At 54.3% G+C, this 17,982-nt stretch overlaps 1 protein-coding gene across 1 annotated transcript; it reads right to left on the bottom strand.

The window, feature by feature from the left end:
• Positions 1-932: 932 nt before the first annotated feature.
• On the bottom strand, positions 933-16,407 carry LOC125711615 (protein KIAA0100-like). Its single transcript, XM_048980723.1, is given in 39 exon segments — positions 933-2,479; positions 2,872-3,006; positions 3,099-3,200; positions 3,457-3,584; positions 3,770-4,013; positions 4,536-4,622; positions 4,729-4,909; positions 5,004-5,110; positions 5,230-5,379; positions 5,460-5,581; positions 5,713-5,895; positions 6,078-6,177; positions 6,291-6,497; positions 6,602-6,759; positions 6,845-7,142; positions 7,335-7,534; positions 7,635-7,734; positions 7,858-8,048; positions 8,140-8,369; positions 8,441-8,559; positions 8,787-8,989; positions 9,106-9,297; positions 9,972-10,897; positions 10,899-11,044; positions 11,126-11,331; positions 11,452-11,731; positions 11,818-12,014; positions 12,192-12,310; positions 12,402-12,538; positions 12,627-12,694; positions 13,032-13,156; positions 13,254-13,407; positions 13,497-13,677; positions 14,218-14,278; positions 14,417-14,535; positions 14,742-14,883; positions 15,052-15,101; positions 15,353-15,479; positions 16,214-16,407. Coding segments are annotated over 39 exon segments (6,729 nt in total). The 5' UTR covers positions 16,282-16,407; the 3' UTR covers positions 933-2,293.
• Positions 16,408-17,982: the final 1,575 nt, after the last annotated feature.

Here is a 17,982-nt window from a genome sequence, read left to right as displayed (position 1 = left end):
GTGTTCTGGAACTTTCTACCTTGATATTCTAATTCCTGGCCTTCATGGGCCCTCTAGTGTTCACTCTAAGTACTTCAGTGTATCGAGTGCAGGACTATTCAGTGTTAATTTTCATGAATTGGGGATATATTTTGTAGCTAAATCTACAGTGAAATGGTTCATGTTTAAATTTTAGCAATGTCTAGGTCCTGAACATGATAGCCCCCTTCCAGCTGTTGGACAATGTCCCTTTCTGTGACGATGCAGTAGTCAATTATTGACTTGTTAGATGTGCACTCAGGACTAGAGCAGGTTTGGAGCAGGGGGGGGGGATCATATCTTACGACTTACACTACGGCCCAGTCCGCCCATTTCCAGATGCCCCACTGTGACCAGGATCGGCCCTCTGCACTCCAGGGCTGGACCACTGATCTGTAGGAAGGCACTTTAAGAGGGTAGATGTCCCTACAGGTGGCCAGTGAGTCTGCAAGGCACTGTGGGGGGGGGGGGGCTGTTCCATGACTCAGAAAACGGTTTAAAGTAGCTGACCCAGGCTACACTGTATGGCTGTAAATCAGAGGGCCAGAGGGAGTGGTCATGTGATCAGGGGGAGTTTTACTCGGCCTTCACACTGAACCGGTGTGGCACAGGCACACACAACCAGCATGTACCAAATAAATGGTACGGGGCTTTGGATGAAGGAGTACACTAATCAGTTAAACAATGTTAAACAAAATACATTATCTGCAACATCAGAACCACGAGAAGCTCCACCCCACTGCTGTGAATTCAAATCAACCGTTTGCTTATGTACTAAATAGGAAATTATTACCCACTTACTGCTCACCATGAGCTACTGTTTCATCCAGGACATATTAAAAAGGTGACACAGGGGCAGCTGAATACAAAGAGCAATATAATGTGTCATATAAATGAGACAGAAACACCTTCAGTGGTGATCGGGACATTTTATTGGCAGTTAGGTCTGCAGGTACATGCTGGCTGGCTTTTATTGGCCAGTTATAATGACAAACACCTGTAGGCCAACGTGTAGGAAATGGATGGCGTTGAAAAGGAGAACTTTAAACCTACAGTGTTTTGTACAGTTTCCACAAAAACAACTGACACCTTGTTCTGGAAAAAGAAAAAGTGAAAAACGCAAGAAGAGGAAGCTGAGCAGCAGCTAAGGACGGACAGACGGGGGAAAGAGCCGCGGTTACAAAAATATCACGAAAATACTTTGCTTAAAAAGTGCCTTAGTGTTAAAATTACAAAACATCATTTAGACATTAGATTCTCTTACGCTCACCGCCGCCACCAATGCTTTCCACACCACAGCGCCGTAAATAGAAGCGAAACGCCTTAACACGAGGCTGCCGGACTTTCCGGAGACTTTTCCTGCTGAATATCGCACAGGTAATGTAGTGGTGGGGCAACGCGATTGGTCACTTTAGCGAGAGTCTGTAATATTTACAAACAACAACAGAAAGCGCGTCGGGGGTGGCAAGTCGCACTGCAGAACTGAATACTCTTAACCCACATCCACAAAGGAGGACACCCCATATATGAACAGGCTGTACCATTAGCCTGTGGGTCTACAGTGTCAAGGGTACAGGATTGGACCGCCACCCCGTTTCCAGTGAACACGCTTTCCATGTGTGCGGATGAGTGTTCGGGGGCAGGGGGTCCTATTTTCACCTGGCTGAGATTCCTGATCCGGCAGGAGACCAAACACACTAACGCTGGAATGAATCTAAAACACAAAACTAGATCACATACAGGGACCCAGCCTAAGAATCACACAGCGGCCGTCCAGACTTTAGTTACCATCAAATGATAAAAAAAAAAAGAAAAAAAAAAAGAAAAAAAAAAGTAATTGGTTCTTGAGACGGAAGCTGAAGAATTAAATGAGTCTTCCCGGACAAATTGGAACATCAGGTCTTCCAGGAAATGTATTCCCTCAGGGCCCTGGCTGGTCATGCCTGCCCCTCGGACCCAAACAAACCAGGGGCCCACGTGGTTCAGACACCCCACTGACCCAGGGATGGGAACAAAGCCCGCTTTCATTGCCGTTAATCCCTGTCTGAAGGGTAGATGCTGCTGGAGGACTGGAGTAGACCCTAGTGGCTAGTGACAGGATTGCAATGTCCAGTATCTGCAAAGTGGCTCAGGCAGGCTTACAGGAAACATCAGCGGGGGTGTCCGGGGGTGTCGTGCCTATAACTTCCTCAGCTTCCAGACCTGAGGAAAAAAGAAACCCAGAGAGACCCAGCCATGTGACCCCCCCCAGGCCCCCGCCTCCTGGGGGCAGGGGTCACTTGCGGCGGCTGAAGATGCTCTTTTTGGTGGCGTTCTTGTCGGCGGAGCTGAGGCCGATCAGCAGACGTGCCTTTTCGTCCTCCTCCTGCTGCTGCACCCCGCTGTCGCCCCTGCCATCCGCCACTTTCCCCCGCGGCTCTGAGCCTGAGGCCGGTTTCAGCCGCAGCTTCTCTTTGATTACCTGATGGGGGGGGGGGCCAAGATCAAGATCGCAGATCTGACTGTTCAGTGCGAAAACCCATATGGGATGTGGTTCAAAGCAGGAACCTGTCTAATCTCTAAGCAACAGGGACTGACACACTAAAGGCTGAATCTACACACATTTTGTTTCTGATACTTTAAGGAACGAAGACTATATACTGGTGTTTGGCCCCGCCCCCATGTAAGGAAGGAAGACCACATGTTGGTGTTTGGCTCCGCCCCCATGTAAGGAAGGAAGACCGCATGTTGGTGTTTGGCCCCGCCCCCACATAAGGAGGGAGGGCCACGTACCTTGTTTGGTGTTTAGCCCCGCCCCCACACCTTGTTTGGTGTTTGGCTCTGCCCCCAGCACACGCTTTGCCCGGCCCATACCTGTGCTAGCAGGGCTTTCCGGCTGTCCCTCTTCACAGCCATGGCAAAGTCCAGCCAGGTCCAGGTATTGTTGTGATACTCCAAACATGGCAGAACCAGGTTCAGGTCCTTCCAGTCTACGCTGCTCTTCTCACCCTGCAAAGGAAATGCGCGACTCGTCCAGTAAGCCAAAAGCCCCGGTGTCACGTGACCACCTTGCCCCACGAGCAGGCATGTCTCACACCCACCTTATAGCTGACGCACAGGGGCACCTGGGGAATCTTGATGTAGATGAAGGAGTTGTTCATGGCTGCTCTCTCTTTCATCTTGTCTATGTCGTCCACGGGGTGCTGGGACAGGCAGACGTCACCGAGAGATATTTTCATAACACGGCAACTTATTCTTATGGGGGCGGGGCTTACATTTCAATTAGAGCATTATTGAAAATTGTGAACCTGATATACTGTAAAAACGATGCTCCTGATGTGACTGAATGACTATCAGATACTGTCCGCCATCTAAAACACTCCACAGACTCCTGTCTCTCCGCGCTTTGAAAGAGCACTTACAAGCTGAGAGGCAGGTAAAGCAACGGATGTCGTGTACCTCAGGGGGCTTGCGGAAGGACCTCCTGACGCCGGCTGTCCGGTTCAGCCCTTGGCTGACCCCCTTCCCGGGGCCCAGGGCCCCCATGGAGTCCTCAGCCAGCTGCCGGGGTTTACCTACAGGGATACCTGCAGCAGAGAGAGAAGCTGAGTGACACAGCACTTCAATACCATCATCCCAACCCGCAGCAGCGCCCCCTTTGTGGATAAAATTGAGAAACACATCCAGCATGAAGAAACTTGGGGGGGGGGGGGGGGGGGGGGTCGGTGCAGGTCAGGGCAGACAGCATCTGGAAACAGGAGGCGAACACTACCTGTGGTCACCAGCCTGAACTTGTCCTCCTCGTCACCCATTTCCTCCTCCTCTTCCCTCCCAGGGAAGAAAAATCCCATCATCCTCTTGAAGAAGTGGTACATGAGCTGGATGGTGAGCGGCACGACGTTCACCTCAAAGTGCTCCTTGACAGAGATCCCACCAACGGGGGGGCGGACCTTACTGAAGATGCGCAGGGCGAGCTGGCGGCCTGACTGACAGGGGCTCTGGGGCCGCAGCACTACCTGGGGCAGAGATGGACAGTGCCGCCCTTCAGGTCAAAAAGCACAACGCAGGCAACTAAAACACAGCTGATTTTATTGCAAGCGCTGTGTCTCGTGTTGGGCATGAGACAGGTATCATGGACACCTGCAGAGGGTTGCCAGTTAGCCCCTGACGCCATACATACACCCCCAGGGGGCACAGAACAGAGCGGCAGATTAAACACCAGCGCTCAGAGTGACTGGTTCCACTCTGGGACGGCAGTATTCCCAGTAGCTGAAGTCTGAACACCGCTAACAGGTTGACGACACGCACATCACAGGGTTATTAATTAAACACTGAATTTAATTAAACGGAATGGTGAAGGGAGGTCAAGGGGATAAAGCCTCCTGAGGGAGGGGCTGGGGCATGCCACCCCGGGACCAGCGGAAGTTTCTGGTCTAAGGGACTGGAAACCGCAAGAATGAGCAAACCAGGCAGAATGGGCCTGTTTTTCTGGACATCAGCTGCTTGGAATTCTGGGAAATATGAGTGGTTCTGGGTACCTTGTAGGCTGCATTGGGGAGCAGGTTGTTCATGGTGAACCAGCCCAGCTCCAGCAGATGTTCTGCCGTGTCATCTGACTTATTGAGCTGTAGGACAAAGGTGGGTGGGGTGGTTAGATGGTGCCTGGGGTGGGTGTCTGTGGGCTGGGCAGCACCCCCAGCTGGACTGCCAGGGGGGGTTCAAGCCTCACACCTTGCTGTACATGAACCTCTGCAGCTCGAGCTCGGCGATGCCCAGCTGGCCATCCTCCTCGGTGAGGCACCAGCGCGCTTGTGCGAAGTAGATCTCGGTGCGCCGCACCACGCTCACGTCCTCGGGGGGCTTCCTCAGCTCCAGCTTGTTCGCCCGCTGTAGCTGGAAGTCCTTAAAGCAGCTGGGAATACGGAGCCACCATTAACATAAGCCCACCCCTACCCCAAGGTCAGACACTACACGGCCACCAGGGGGCCTCGATCACCACGCCTCACCGAATGAGGATGTTGAGTTCCTCACTCTTCATCTGCATGTCCATCTTCTCCTGGTTCAGCTGGTTCTGCATTTTCAGGTTGACATCTGACATCTCATCCTGCTGAGACTGAGGGCACACACGGGACAGGCGGTATTGGAAGACTGCCAATGTCAGTGGCGCCTTTAATTGGACGGTGCCTTGTGATGGGAAGGGGCGTGGCTAGCCTGGGCTGGGTTCACCCTTACATTGGAGTAGATTTGCTTCTCCAGTCGTCGGATCTGTGCCATGTGCTGCCTGACGGCCTCCTGCAGATGCAGGATGCTGCTCCTCTGCTCCTCAGGGTTGCTGGAGATCTCTAGCTGGAAGCGGACCCTCTGCTTCTTCTCGCTGTGTTCCTGGGGGACATGGGGGTTGGGGGGTGAGCCTCAAAAAAGGCTGGACACGAGGCTGACGCAGGTGATGCCACGAGCCTCACTTTGCGCTTGGGTTCCACATGAAGCAGGAGGTTGTTGACGATGTCCAGGATCATAGCGTATTGGGCCGGGTTGGTGGAGATCTCGAGGTCATGGTGAATCAGGGTGAAAGTGTCCACGGCACCTACGCACAGGATGATGGGTGGTGATGACGATATGAAGCTTCATGAACCATGTGTTGTATTTTTTGACCCCACTAGATGGCACTCTTGGTGTGCTTTGGGGCAATACAGCAAGTGGTTCATGAAGCCTCACCAGCCTGCTTTTTCAGGAGGTCCTCCTTCTCATGGCTATCCCGTGTCTCTGGCGGTTTGATCTGTGTGGCCAGCTCAGGGTCGATGTCATGGCTGTAGCCGATGTAGTACATGCGGCAGTTGCAGCGCGAGATGATGCGCTGGACCTGCCGCGTCTCCTGCACCTGGGAGGGCTGGTTCCAGTCTGCGGGGGGGGGGGGGGGGGGGGGGGGACATATGACATGAGAAGGCAGCACTTTGCTTCAGAAGAAACGCTCTGTGAAAATGATCCTTTTTTCATTACATCTGTAGGCTCAGGCCCCTGAAGCCTGTGTGTGTTTGTCTGTGTGTGGTTGGGGGGGGACGGGGGGGGGACGAGGATAGTACCTGTGGTGGTGCTCACCATGCCCCCTACAGCCTGGCCGCTCTCCATCAGCTCCTGGACCGAGTCCAGGTGACGCTGTCTGTGCTCTTCGATATTCTTGACCTATGGCGGCAAATACAAGAGCCTGTCAGTCAACAACCCTCTAATTTCCACCCTCCAATTGCGTGACAATGAGCATAACAGCAGTATGCCCCGCCCCCTGTAGCTCCGCCCACCTCGAGCCAGAGCTGCCAGTCTTCCTGCTCGGTGGGATTGGGCTCCATGGTGGCAAAGTACTGCATGCCATCCAACAGGCACGTCCAGCTGGTCTTCTGCTTGAGGGTGTCGCTGTACCAGGCTGGGTGGTGCTCGCACTGCAGCAGCTGGGCTTTGGCAGCCGACACCAGCACACAGCCGGCTGTCTCTGTGCCCCGCAGCATCATCTGCCAGGGGTGGGCGCACACACACGGGGGTCTCAGAACGGCAATCCGGTACCTCACACGCAGCATTAACACCACGCTGAGGGCGCCGTCCGCACCACACGCACCTGGCAGTTGACCAGCTCGATGAACCAGTTGCGGTTGTAGACGTCGTCCGTCTGGCAGGCGGCGGTGCCGCACAGCTGGTCGCTCATGCCGGACTCCTCCTCTGAGAAGACCACGAACTTGTCCGTCTCCTCGATCAACTTCTGCAGCATGGATGTGCCTGGAAAGGGGCGGGGGAGCCACGCGGTTTCATACATGCGGACGGCAGTGGCGAGGGCCAGCGGCTGCATGGCGGGCAGGCTTACCCTCGCTCTGGGTCTTCTCCGGGCGGCTGGCAGCGGGGGCGACAGGGGCAGAAGGCGTGCTGTTGGGGACGTAGGTGGAGGCAGAGCGCTTGACCTTCTTGGCAGGGGCCTGAGTGTCGATACGCAGCCCCTTCAGTGCCTCTGTGGACAGGTTACGTTTCAGCACCGCCGCCTTCTTGTACCCCTCATAAAGGCCAAAGGCGATATTGCGGTTGGTCGTGGTCCAGGACGCCCGCAGGTCCACCAGGCACAGCCTATGGGTGTAGGAGGCGTTCTCTTCCCCCTTGGCACTCGCATCCTGCCAGGGCAGTTACCTCCAGTCAACAGGGCGCCATGACGACGAGCCACGGTCCCGAGCGCAGACATTTTCCAGCAGCTTAATGATCCCTATGATTTGTGCTCCAGATGGTAACAAAAGCAGTAAATCGGGAAGTTTATTCCTTTTGTTCTCTAGTCTAAAGCTACTTTTGGAGCGAGCTCTCGGGCTCACCTCCTCCATGTGGTGGCTCTGCCGCTGGTAGCTGAGTGAGGACAGGCTGAGCAGGTGAGTCTTCTTCACCTGGGCGTCCATCTGGTGGTCCGCCGTCTCGTCCCAGGTGGAGGCCATGAGGTGGACGGTGACCATGGACAGCTCACTCACCATCTGGGTCACGTTCCACTCCGAGATGAGGCGCCGCATCACGGTGCCGGCTGACGGGACAGGACACACAGGGAGAGAGAGCTCAGACGGCGCCCACGGGGTGCGACACCCACGATCCCACCCCCCAAGGTGGCTATGCAAGGCTCTCACCCTGTGGGATGAGTCTCTGGGCTCCTCGGGTAAAAACGTGGCCGCGGGTGCACTCCACCTGGATGCCACGCTGCTGGGCGAAGGAGGCCCAGTACAGCACCTGCACGGGAGAAGGGCGACATGTCAGCAGAATGAGCATGCTCAGTAGGGCACCTGCCCGGGGGAAGGATGACATGTCACCGGAATGAGCATGCTCAGTAGTGCCTCTTAAAGGAGCCTCCACCTGAAGCTGCGGGAAGGACGCGGTGTAGGACATCTGCTTGTAGTGCTGGCCCAGCTTCTTGCGTACAGGCCGCAGGCTGTGGAAGAGCTTCCCCCGGCAGATGGGCCGCGACACGCTGGTCCAGGTGGCCCAGAAGTTTTGCATCCAGCGCAGGGTGCTGCTGTACAACAGGATCCTGGGCAGGTAGGGTTCTGAGTGGGAAGGATATGAGATACAGCATTGCCAAGGGAACGGACCCAGGCAGCTGGGATGGCTCACAGATATGACAGACGAAGGCCGTACCCTTGTCGGCCTCCGGCGGCCGGTTGAGGTCCATGGTGATGGCGAGGTTGAGGTTCTCGGAACGGAAGGCGCGGTACGAGTCGTGCGACTGGCCCGAAGTGAGGTCGGCCACGCTCTCGGCCGAGCAGAGCATCACGGCGTGATGGTCGTGCGGGTTGCCATGGCAGAGCCACTGGAGGTCCAGCGTCATGTGTAGGTTGGGGAGGTTCAGGAAGCAGATGTCGTCATACCTGGGGACGGCGGGAGCGTGACTCAGGGTCAGGGCGGCTCACGCCGGCAGGCCGGCCACCGCGGTACTCACTTGGAGGCTGTCCTGACGTTGACGTCCATGTCCCCCTTGAACACAAACTGTCCTGGGTTCCACTCAAACGTCAACTTGTTCCACTCCCAGTGCAAGTTTTCCGTGGTGTTGTACGGATCCTGGGGGGTGTGGGAGTGAGATCAGCCAGTGTCACTCGCATGTAGGAAAACAAACCGAAACGCCAGAACAGCTGTACTGGGAAAGAGAGTCACCAAAACGGGGGTTAAAATATGACACCTTCTGCTACACCATTAAGCACATGGTCCAGAGCTGATCTAAGTACAGAGACAGAGTTCAGACGTAGTACATACTAATTGAGCTGATGCGAGTACAGTGCAGTTTGTACCTCGGTGGCAAGTTGGTGCAGGTTCGCCTGCTCGATGTCCATGACCCAGCGACCGTGAAGAAGCATTCGGCTCTTGTCCCACCAAGCCAGGGGTGGGGAGGGGTCGGCTGTAGGTTTGGTCAGCAGGTCCACCACCTGGCCAATCAGAGTCCAGGCTGGGTCCCAGCACGGCCCCCATACGATGGTGTATCGGGCAATATCAGCTGGAGGAGAGCGGGAAGATGACCCAAAAATGAACGTGACTTTTCACACCAAAACAAGTGTCTCCTGACTAGTGCTTCACCTCAATGATGAAACCCCTTGAGAAAAGAGGACTCACAGTGGAAGTCGTAGTAGAATTTCAGGGGGGGTATGTTCCGATGGACAGTGATGTCACCCCAGGGCGACCCCAGGTGGACCACCTGACGGCGCCGGGCCCGTGCCTGACCGTCTTGCTCAGTGCCAATGAGGCGTCCCGCCAGCTTCCAGTCCCGAATCTCAAACAGATAGCGGGGGTAGTCCCGAATTCGCACTGCGTATCAGAAGATCAGAATCACATCATGGGAACCACAATCGGTGCTTCTGAGCTGCAAATTCAGGCATATAAATGCAGGTGAAATTAATAAAGAAGCGTCACTTAGGCGGGTTCGGTATGTAGTTAGCAAGTTGTTTTGACTAGTTGATATAGACGGGATAAGAAATGTGCATAATTTCCCCAAATGACCAGAGATAGCGGAGCAGCTTGGATGCAGACTGAACTCAAGTTAATCCGGATCCAACCGGTAATTGCACCTCATGAATCAATATGGCTAACGTGAAAAGGCTTAATGTGTTATGAAGCACAAAAATACAGTGAAGAAACCAAATTTCTCTCTCACACACACACACACACACACACACACACACACACACACACACCTCACCATAATCCCTCCTCCCCAAAGACAGAGAATCTAAACGATCAGTGAGCGTTAAAGCGTTCTCATTTCAGTTGATATCAAAGGTTATTGTTAATTTCATGAAATGCTGTTTTGCTTTTGAAAATTGCTCCAGACCTCTGATTTTGAACATTAATCTGTTGCGGACCTTTGAACAACCAGTTTGAGAACAACTGGCCTCTGAGGCAACATATGCTAATTGGCTTAATTGGTGCATCTGTTAATTCCTATAATGAACATCCCCCCCAAAACTATCTGATCATCTCACCCAGGAAGGTGGTGAGCTTGAACCTGACGGCACGCCCCCACTGCACCACCAGCGGCAGGCCGTCCCGTGGGAAGGGACTGGCAGCATCGATGTCACGTAGCTGCTCACGAACGCGCTCAGGCCCGTGAAGTGCGCGGTCGGCCAGCACCACGGCCTCCACATCGGACGCGGTCCAAGTCAGCAGTGCCTTGCGCATGGGCGTGTTGGCATAGAGGCGGCGCGAGCGCTGGATGTAGATCTCGATGTGCTTGCGCTCCAGCGAGGCGTACAGCTCCTCGATCTTGCGTGCGGGCAACAGCTCGCCGTGCTGCTTACGCAGCTCCGCCACTCGCCGGTCCAGCAGCTGCAGCCGCTTGGCGCTCTCCTTGCCCTCGTCCTTCATCAGCTCGTAATTGTCACGCAGCTTGATCTCGAAGACGTCATCCAGGAAGACAAAGCAGAACTGGGCCACACGGAACACCAGGTCTGGGGGGAGGGGCCGGGCCTCGGGCGGGACCAGCTCGGTGCTGGTGGCCCGGTGCAGGGACCGCAGCCACTTTTGCACAGCAATGGCCTCATCGAAGGTGGCAGAGAAGTTGTACTGGTAGGGGAACTCGAGGGCCAGGCTGGCAACGGAGAGCACCCAAGCCCGGTTATGGTCGGTGGCGAGGAAGGGGAAGCTGGGACGCAGGAGAGTGGCCTCCTCGAGCTCAGGCAGGGCCCGGAGCTCCGCGTCTGTCAGCGTCACAATGTCGTTGCCGTCGAAGTTGAAGACGAGGTGCGGGGAGCGCAGGTGGGTGGAGCCACCGTGCCGCGCCAGAGAGAGCGCTGCCGCACGAACCACGATGAAGTTCTGGCTGGTAACGTAGGCAGAGAGCTGCGCACGGCCAACCTCCAGGTACACACTCAGCTCCTTCCTCCCGTCCGCCTCCGGTGCCCCCCCCGCCCTCCTTCTCCCCCGCCTCCAGTTCCTCCTGCCGCCCCAGGGTAAGAGACAGGGTTTCCCAACATCCTTTGCACTCTGTCGCATGATGGTAGAGGAACATGTGGTCACCTGGCGTCCACTGAGCGGTCACCTCCTCCTCACACTGGATCTGCGAATGGGACATGGGGTGAGAGCGTGATCCTGATTTGGACGCCGACCGCCAGACAGGAGCAGAAAGACTCGGACTGACCTTGAGAGCCCTGGTGCTAGTGCTGAAAGAGGCCACCAGGGCGGCGAGGCTGAGGATGGGGCTAAGCGTCTGGGCTGCGGGACTACATGGCTCCATGGTATCCGTCAGCGACTTCACCACCGAGAGGGACATGCCCTGCACCGAGAGCTGCGACGTCTCCGTGGTGCCCAGGGCTGTCACCATGTCGACCCGCAGGCAGATGGCACCTGGGAGAGCGTGGAGAGGCCCAGGGGATTGGCAGGAGACAGGCTAAGCAGAACCACTGAATAACGGCGATTCTGTTAACCTCCAGGAGTGTAGCGAGTCAGCCAGGGACAGGGACTCACCCGCCACATTGGACAGTGTGAAGATGTTGGTATCCTCCAGGCTGAGATCCACCTTGAGGAGCAGCGGTGGGTGGCCGGGGGCGGCAGGGGAGCTCACCCCATTGGCCGGCCCCTTAGGAGCCCTGGCGGCCCACCGCGGCAGCAGGGACGACACCCGGGACAAGCACTGCACACAGGTCTCCGACACCTCGACCTGTAGGCCCCGCAGGGATGACTCCACAGACACAGCGCCGTGGGGTCCATCGGCAACAACCGTCACCTGGGGCCGGTTACAGCTGCCCTGTGTCGCACAGATGTGGATAGTGACTAAGCGAAGTAGATGGTCACCATGACTACCGTGGCTGTCCCGGATCCGCCGGGGGCTACCTGGAGAGTGAGGGAGTCCAGGATGAGGGCCTCCCCCCAGACGTGCTTGCTGGGGGGGTGCGGGGCCTGTTGGATATGCGAGCCCTGGCCCACACGCCACCAGAAGTGGTCCAGCGACAGGGAGATGTGCTGGTGGAGGACCTGGGGGGGCTGGGGCTCCGGGGTGGGGGCCGGGACATCCATGAGGTGTTTCAGCTCTGTGAGGTACAAGCACAAACAGATACACACAAATCAGTAACAGCTCTTTGCCCCCCATCCCTGGCTCTGTCCGCAGGGCAGGCCTGATGTGACAGCCCCATCCCTGGCCGGGGTGATCTTCCCTCAACTCCATCTTACTGTGACTTATTTCTCTTATACCGGCAAACACTGCTCACCCGAGCTTGCGGACAGGAAGCCCACAGCGAAGGTGGGCGTGTCTCCCAGCTGCACAGACACGTTGACGTTGGACATGGAGGAGCTGATCGTCATGGGGGCGTCTAGGTGAGGGTACAGCCTAGGGGGGCAACGGGCGGCTTTTACTCCTAAGAGCACGGTCAGGCCAAAAAGCGGCTCCCCCCTCGCACCCCAATGGAGTGTGACCTCACCTCTTCCTGCGCAACGCTTTCCTGCGGAAGAGCTGCTTCCATGGAAACAGGTCTAGCCAATGGGAGAACTCCTGGTGGCGGTAGTGTATGATGCACGTGTTCACAGTGACAGAACCAGAGACGTCGACAGATGTTACCTGGGGGGTGGGTGGCGGTACAAGTCAACCAATCAGCTGCGAAATAAAGACAAGACAAATGCAGAGTGTGCAGCCAATGATGACTTACTTGGAGAACAGTCCTGAGTGAGTTGAGGCAGACTATTCGCTGACGGCTCTGAGAGAGGAGCAGCCCATCTGCAAGTGCAGACACACGCATACAAACAAACAGACAGGCACACAGCCACAGACAGGACCAAAGTTACACCAGGCTACCAGTCAACCCACTGGCCACAACTATGTTTTTATAAAATTTTGTTGCAAAATATATCTGTAATGTCAATAAATCGCTAATTTAAAATTGAGCGGCCAAAGGTAATTTTCATATTTCTTAATGGTTTTAAAATGCATTAATAAACAGAATTGCCATGGCAATGCAGCATGGTAAGGGGAGGTGTTACTGTGTCACACACGACGGCCGTGATGCTTTATCGCTATTATGATTATAACGGCGGTGTCGCTTCGGCCCCCCCACCCTCCAGCAGGAGCTCCAGGCTACTCTGGGGGAAGCTCAGCTCGGGCCTGAAGCTCTTCAAGGGAAGCTGCTCATCTTCACGGCCGTATTTCAGCTTCAGAGCCTTCAGCGTCCAGTTCAGGTGCCTGCGGGACCCGGAGGGCGTGTGAGGACGTGTGCGATCACCGGCGACTACCCCCACCACCCCCCAGCCCTCGGGTGAAAAGACCCCGAGCCACTGACCTCTTCTGGCTGTGCATGGACACAGTGATGTTGGTGTTCTCCAGCTCCACGCTCGCCCTTTCCGGGAACAGCTGGTGGATGCGCTCCACGTCTGCCGTCTGCACGAAGGACGGCTGCTCACACAATGGCACGTCGGGAACGCCAGGAACGCCAACTGGAATGAACACCCTTGAGCGGACACAGCCAGAAAGATCCCTGCCGTAACGGCTTGTGAAGGCCGTCGGTCCGTCTCGACTGACTCACCCTCTCCGTCAGTGACAGCCTCCGCCTGCAGGGGGAGCAGTGGCGGGCTGATGAACGCACCCTCGTGCAGCTCCGCCAACAGCGTACGGACGCTCAGTGCCAACCGGCCCGGACGCAGACCCGGCCCTACCACGTCCCCTGACAGGACCAGGCTGAGGGACACCTCCGCCAGACATGTGTCCTGCTAACAGGGACAGGGGGACAGGCTAGGGTCAGCCAAAAATAATTAGGATAGTTAAGCATCTTTTCACAAAAGGAAATGAAATGATCGGCAGCTTGGGTAGGAAGCCTCAATCATCAAAGGCCACACGGCGCCAGAACAACACGGCTTATCAAACTGGGTCAGTCACACATCCACACACTCGTCAGAAGCATTCACATTTCAAATTTTATAAGGATTTCAATTCATATCTTCGCTTCTGATTCACGCAATGGTCAACTGATGGAAGTAAACGACTGCAGAATTAAATGCTGCATACATTCTCACGTCGCGGCAAAGTGGTTGTCATGGCAACAACAGACTCTGGGAAAGGAATTGTGAAGTCTCAATGCGTTGAGGGCGACTGCCAATCAGCAACTGACACCCGTCAGAGGCAGATCAGTGAGACAGAGCCTTCCCATTGGTATCACATTGTTACGTTATTCTCACTTGATGTCAGCCTCGCCACAAGTTAGATGCTGGCAACAGGGGTTAGGGCGGGGGGGGGGGGGGGGGTCTCACCAGATGACTGCTCTTTAGCACCTTGCTGCTCAGCTGTCCCACGGAAAAGTCCCAGCCCAACCTGGGGGGGGGGGGGGGGCAAAAGGCCAGCTTTCAGTGAGTCGTGTGCCCACCAGCCTCGCTACCACAAAAACATTGCTGCAGATATCCGAGCACATGGTGGGCAGGGTCCGGGGGGGGGAGGGGGGTCAGAGCTCACCTCTTACTGTGACAGTCCAGCAGCAGTGTGATGCCTGTGGCCGTCATGTGCCAGAGGGACTCCGCCAGCGCCAAGTTCAGCACCATGATGTTGATGGAGTCAACGTGGAAGGAGACAAGCTGGGAAGGGGGACAGAACATGAGGAGGGTGTCAGCACAGAGGGTGGGAAAATCACACCGAGCATGACAGTGGTCACTTCAGCGCCATAAAGAGGGTTAAAGTGCAGCAGAGACGTCTGCACTCCCCGGGACGCCCTGCCGGGAAACAGCTCAGCTTAGCGGCCCATCGGACGGAAGCAGCATCCGGCGGAGCCCCTGGGCCATACCTGAGACAGGAAACGGAGGGCCGCAGAGCTGGCCCGCAGCCGGGCCACATCTTCACCAGCATCCTTAGGGCTGCGGCGCCTCACGGGATCCTGGAGGTCCACGCGCACCCGAGTCTCGCCCACGCACAGAGCCAGGTACCGCCTGGAAGAGATGGAAAACGCAACACTCAGCCACTGAGTGCGTACATTTACATTGCTAATATGCTTCATTCAGCCAGCAGACACTGTTATTCAGAACCACAAATGGGGGGGGGGGGGGGGGGGTGTCTATGATAGGAGATTTGCTCGCTGTAACAAACACAGCACTCACGGTAGGTCTGGGTTCAACACTTTGCTTGAAATCCATATGCTGTCAATTTCCTGCATAAAAACAGCAATGCATTTGTTGTTAAAAAAAAGGCAAATTTCATTAATAAGGTGGTCTGCATTGCAACTATCCTAAACTACAAAATTTAACAATTAAAATGGACTTTGAGCCATACAGTCTCATTAAATGATAATTTAATATGACCGTCTTGCTGAGTATTTACACAGCTGAGGGCTACCGAGCACAGAGATGGAGAGAGGGAGGTGAACCGACTAAGGGGGACTGGAAGGACGTGGCGACATACCAGGGTCTGCTGAGGCTGGAACTGGATACTGATGGTCCTGACAGAGAACAGGCCCACAGAGCCGATCTTCAGGCTGGCATTCAGCTTGTTACTGAAGAAGCGCACAGCCAGGCAACGGACAAACCACCTGTATGGAGGGGGTGGGCACAGACATGTCTGGATGTCAAGACAGACCATGTGACTGCAAGGGAGACCTGTCGATCGACATGGGGGTTGCCGTTTAAAGGAAGGAAAACAGGCCGCACGTCTGCAAATGACACTGAAGAAATAACGACATTGTTTTTCTCAAACTAGTCCACGGGTAGAAGATGCACACATATGTACACACTATATTGCCAAAAAACCAAGGGGAATTTAGATCAGTCATTATGTAACCAAAAAATATTTTGGATAAACTCACCACATACCCTAAACCCCTTCAGTTTCAGTGTTCTTGTGCTCTTTCCACACATGTAAACATGCAAGTGTGTGTGTGCTGCATGTGAAATGTCTTTGTTGAGACAAGCCAGCACTTGTGTGTGTGTGTGTGTGTGTGTGTAAAAAGCAGCCCTAATGTTCCAGTTTGCAGGGCAACCCAAGAAGACAATGAATCTGGAGTTGATTAAAATCACAGAAACGGGAGACGTTCCACAACACGTCACTCCAAGCAATGCTACGGACAACTCAGCACTATTTACAGTACTGGGTGTGTGTACTGTTAGCACTGAACCAACACCCGAATACTTGAGTACGCAGTCTATAAAAGAAACCTCGGGCATTTATGGTTCAAGCCTTATATGTTTTTTCAGCTCTGAAATGACCGAGAACCATGTAATTACATGAAGATTGCATTTTGTGTGATGATTAAACCAAGGGTCCTACCTGAAAAGCAAGGTAGCCAAAACTGCAAGGAGACATAGCGCCAGAAGGGCGATGAGAAGAGGAGACATTTTCCGATCCGGATTGAAGCCGCTTCACACGGGCGCGCTCGCGCGGCGGCGTCACTCCGGATCAGCGCGAGGCAGCCGGGCGCCCCGTCATGTAGCCGCTGCCGCTCCCGACACCAAACCCTGCAGGCTCTGTAGGTGGCAAAGGGACACCTCTGAAAGCCAAATGAAGCGTACTGTTCACACAGTTACGTTACAGTCAAGCAGCGCCAGTCTATGCAGCTTGGTGACTATCAACAGCCGTCCTTTCCCCAAAACGCCGTCTGCGTGTCAGGTCCACCGACGGTTTCGATCCCAGCGCCCCGCTAGCTGGCTAAATAAACCCTGAGCCGACACCGACTAGCCACCAAGCCGGCAGCAAACCCTCACCGACACAGGCCACCCATTCCCCGAGGAGCCGGAGTTTGTTAGTCGGTGAGAATCGATTTGCTCCAATTGTTACGTTTATTACTAATAATAATATCACCAGCACCCCTCCAGAAAGTGCTAGCAGCGAGACAGAATATACAGCAAGCTGGCACTGCGGTATAAGATCAGTGATCCGGTTTATGGGTAAAGTACTTGCCTGCGATGCGTCCGGTTCTGACAGTCTTTCCGTGCAGGATGCACAGCCTGTAGAATAAAACTACTTTACCCGGCTAGCAAGCTATCTGGAAGAGGGAGTGCAAAATGTCTCCCGATGTATTGTAACCGTACCGATGTTTCACTCCTACAATTTCTGTTTTCTGTTGTTGTTTTTCTCGGGGCTCCCGTCCAGCGGGTCTCCTAACTCGTATGTCCCCGGGGTCCCGTCCCGAAACACTGGGAGTTTAGCAAACTGCTCCGGCCCACGCAGCTGGCAGACCATTTGGGAGGCCGACTGACACTTATCCCAGAGTTTCACTCCGCGATTGATATTTTGACTCGGTTCGGATATGTTTGTAACGCTTAGTCGCTTTCGGAAAATCCGCATGAAAGTAATATTGAGATATATCCAGGAGTTGAGATGATAACTGCTTATGTCACTCGGTTTAAAGTATAAATTTATTTCCAGTTATATGTATGATGCTCGATGGAACTTGTAGTATTAAATGGAGCTGGAAAAAACATATGAAGCTTGAACCATAAATGCCCGAGGTTTCTTTTATAGACTACGTACTCAGTGTTCTTTGTTAATAAAAATCTTTATGGTACAACAATTAATGAAGTTGAACACTTTGGTATTAAATATGTCTAGGGTGGGTTATTCTGGAATCCCAAATTTCGTAGCCGTGTATACACCCTAATTGCAAACAACACTGACTAACATACACCCAACTAGCTAGAGTTACCAACCGAACTTTCATTGTGAATGAGGAAGGAGGAGAGAGGAAAGAACAAGAAATTTCCCCGTTTTGTACAAGCTAGCAGGTCACATGAGATGCACCAGCTCACCCATCGATCACACTCATGACCTTCTTACACACCCCTCCCATGTGAGTGTAACCACAGGTCAAAGTCTGCATTTTTCAGATACTCTCCTATTTAATTTCAGATACTGGACCAAGCTTACTCTGCAGTTATGTATAACAGTTCAGTGTCATGCCCAGTTCCAGTGTCTGCGAACCTGAAATCTACATCACCACACCAAAATCAGTAATCCACAGAGAAGCAGGCAGGTTTAAGGATTTATCGCTAACTATAATAAATGGAACACTACGAAACTTTTGTTGTTTTGCGATACAG

The sequence above is a fragment of the Brienomyrus brachyistius genome, chromosome 17 (genome assembly GCF_023856365.1).
Source record: "Brienomyrus brachyistius isolate T26 chromosome 17, BBRACH_0.4, whole genome shotgun sequence".
Taxonomy (NCBI): domain Eukaryota; kingdom Metazoa; phylum Chordata; class Actinopteri; order Osteoglossiformes; family Mormyridae; genus Brienomyrus; species Brienomyrus brachyistius.
The sequence above is the reverse complement of the archived record's forward strand: the minus strand, read 5'-3'. Positions and strand labels throughout refer to the sequence as shown.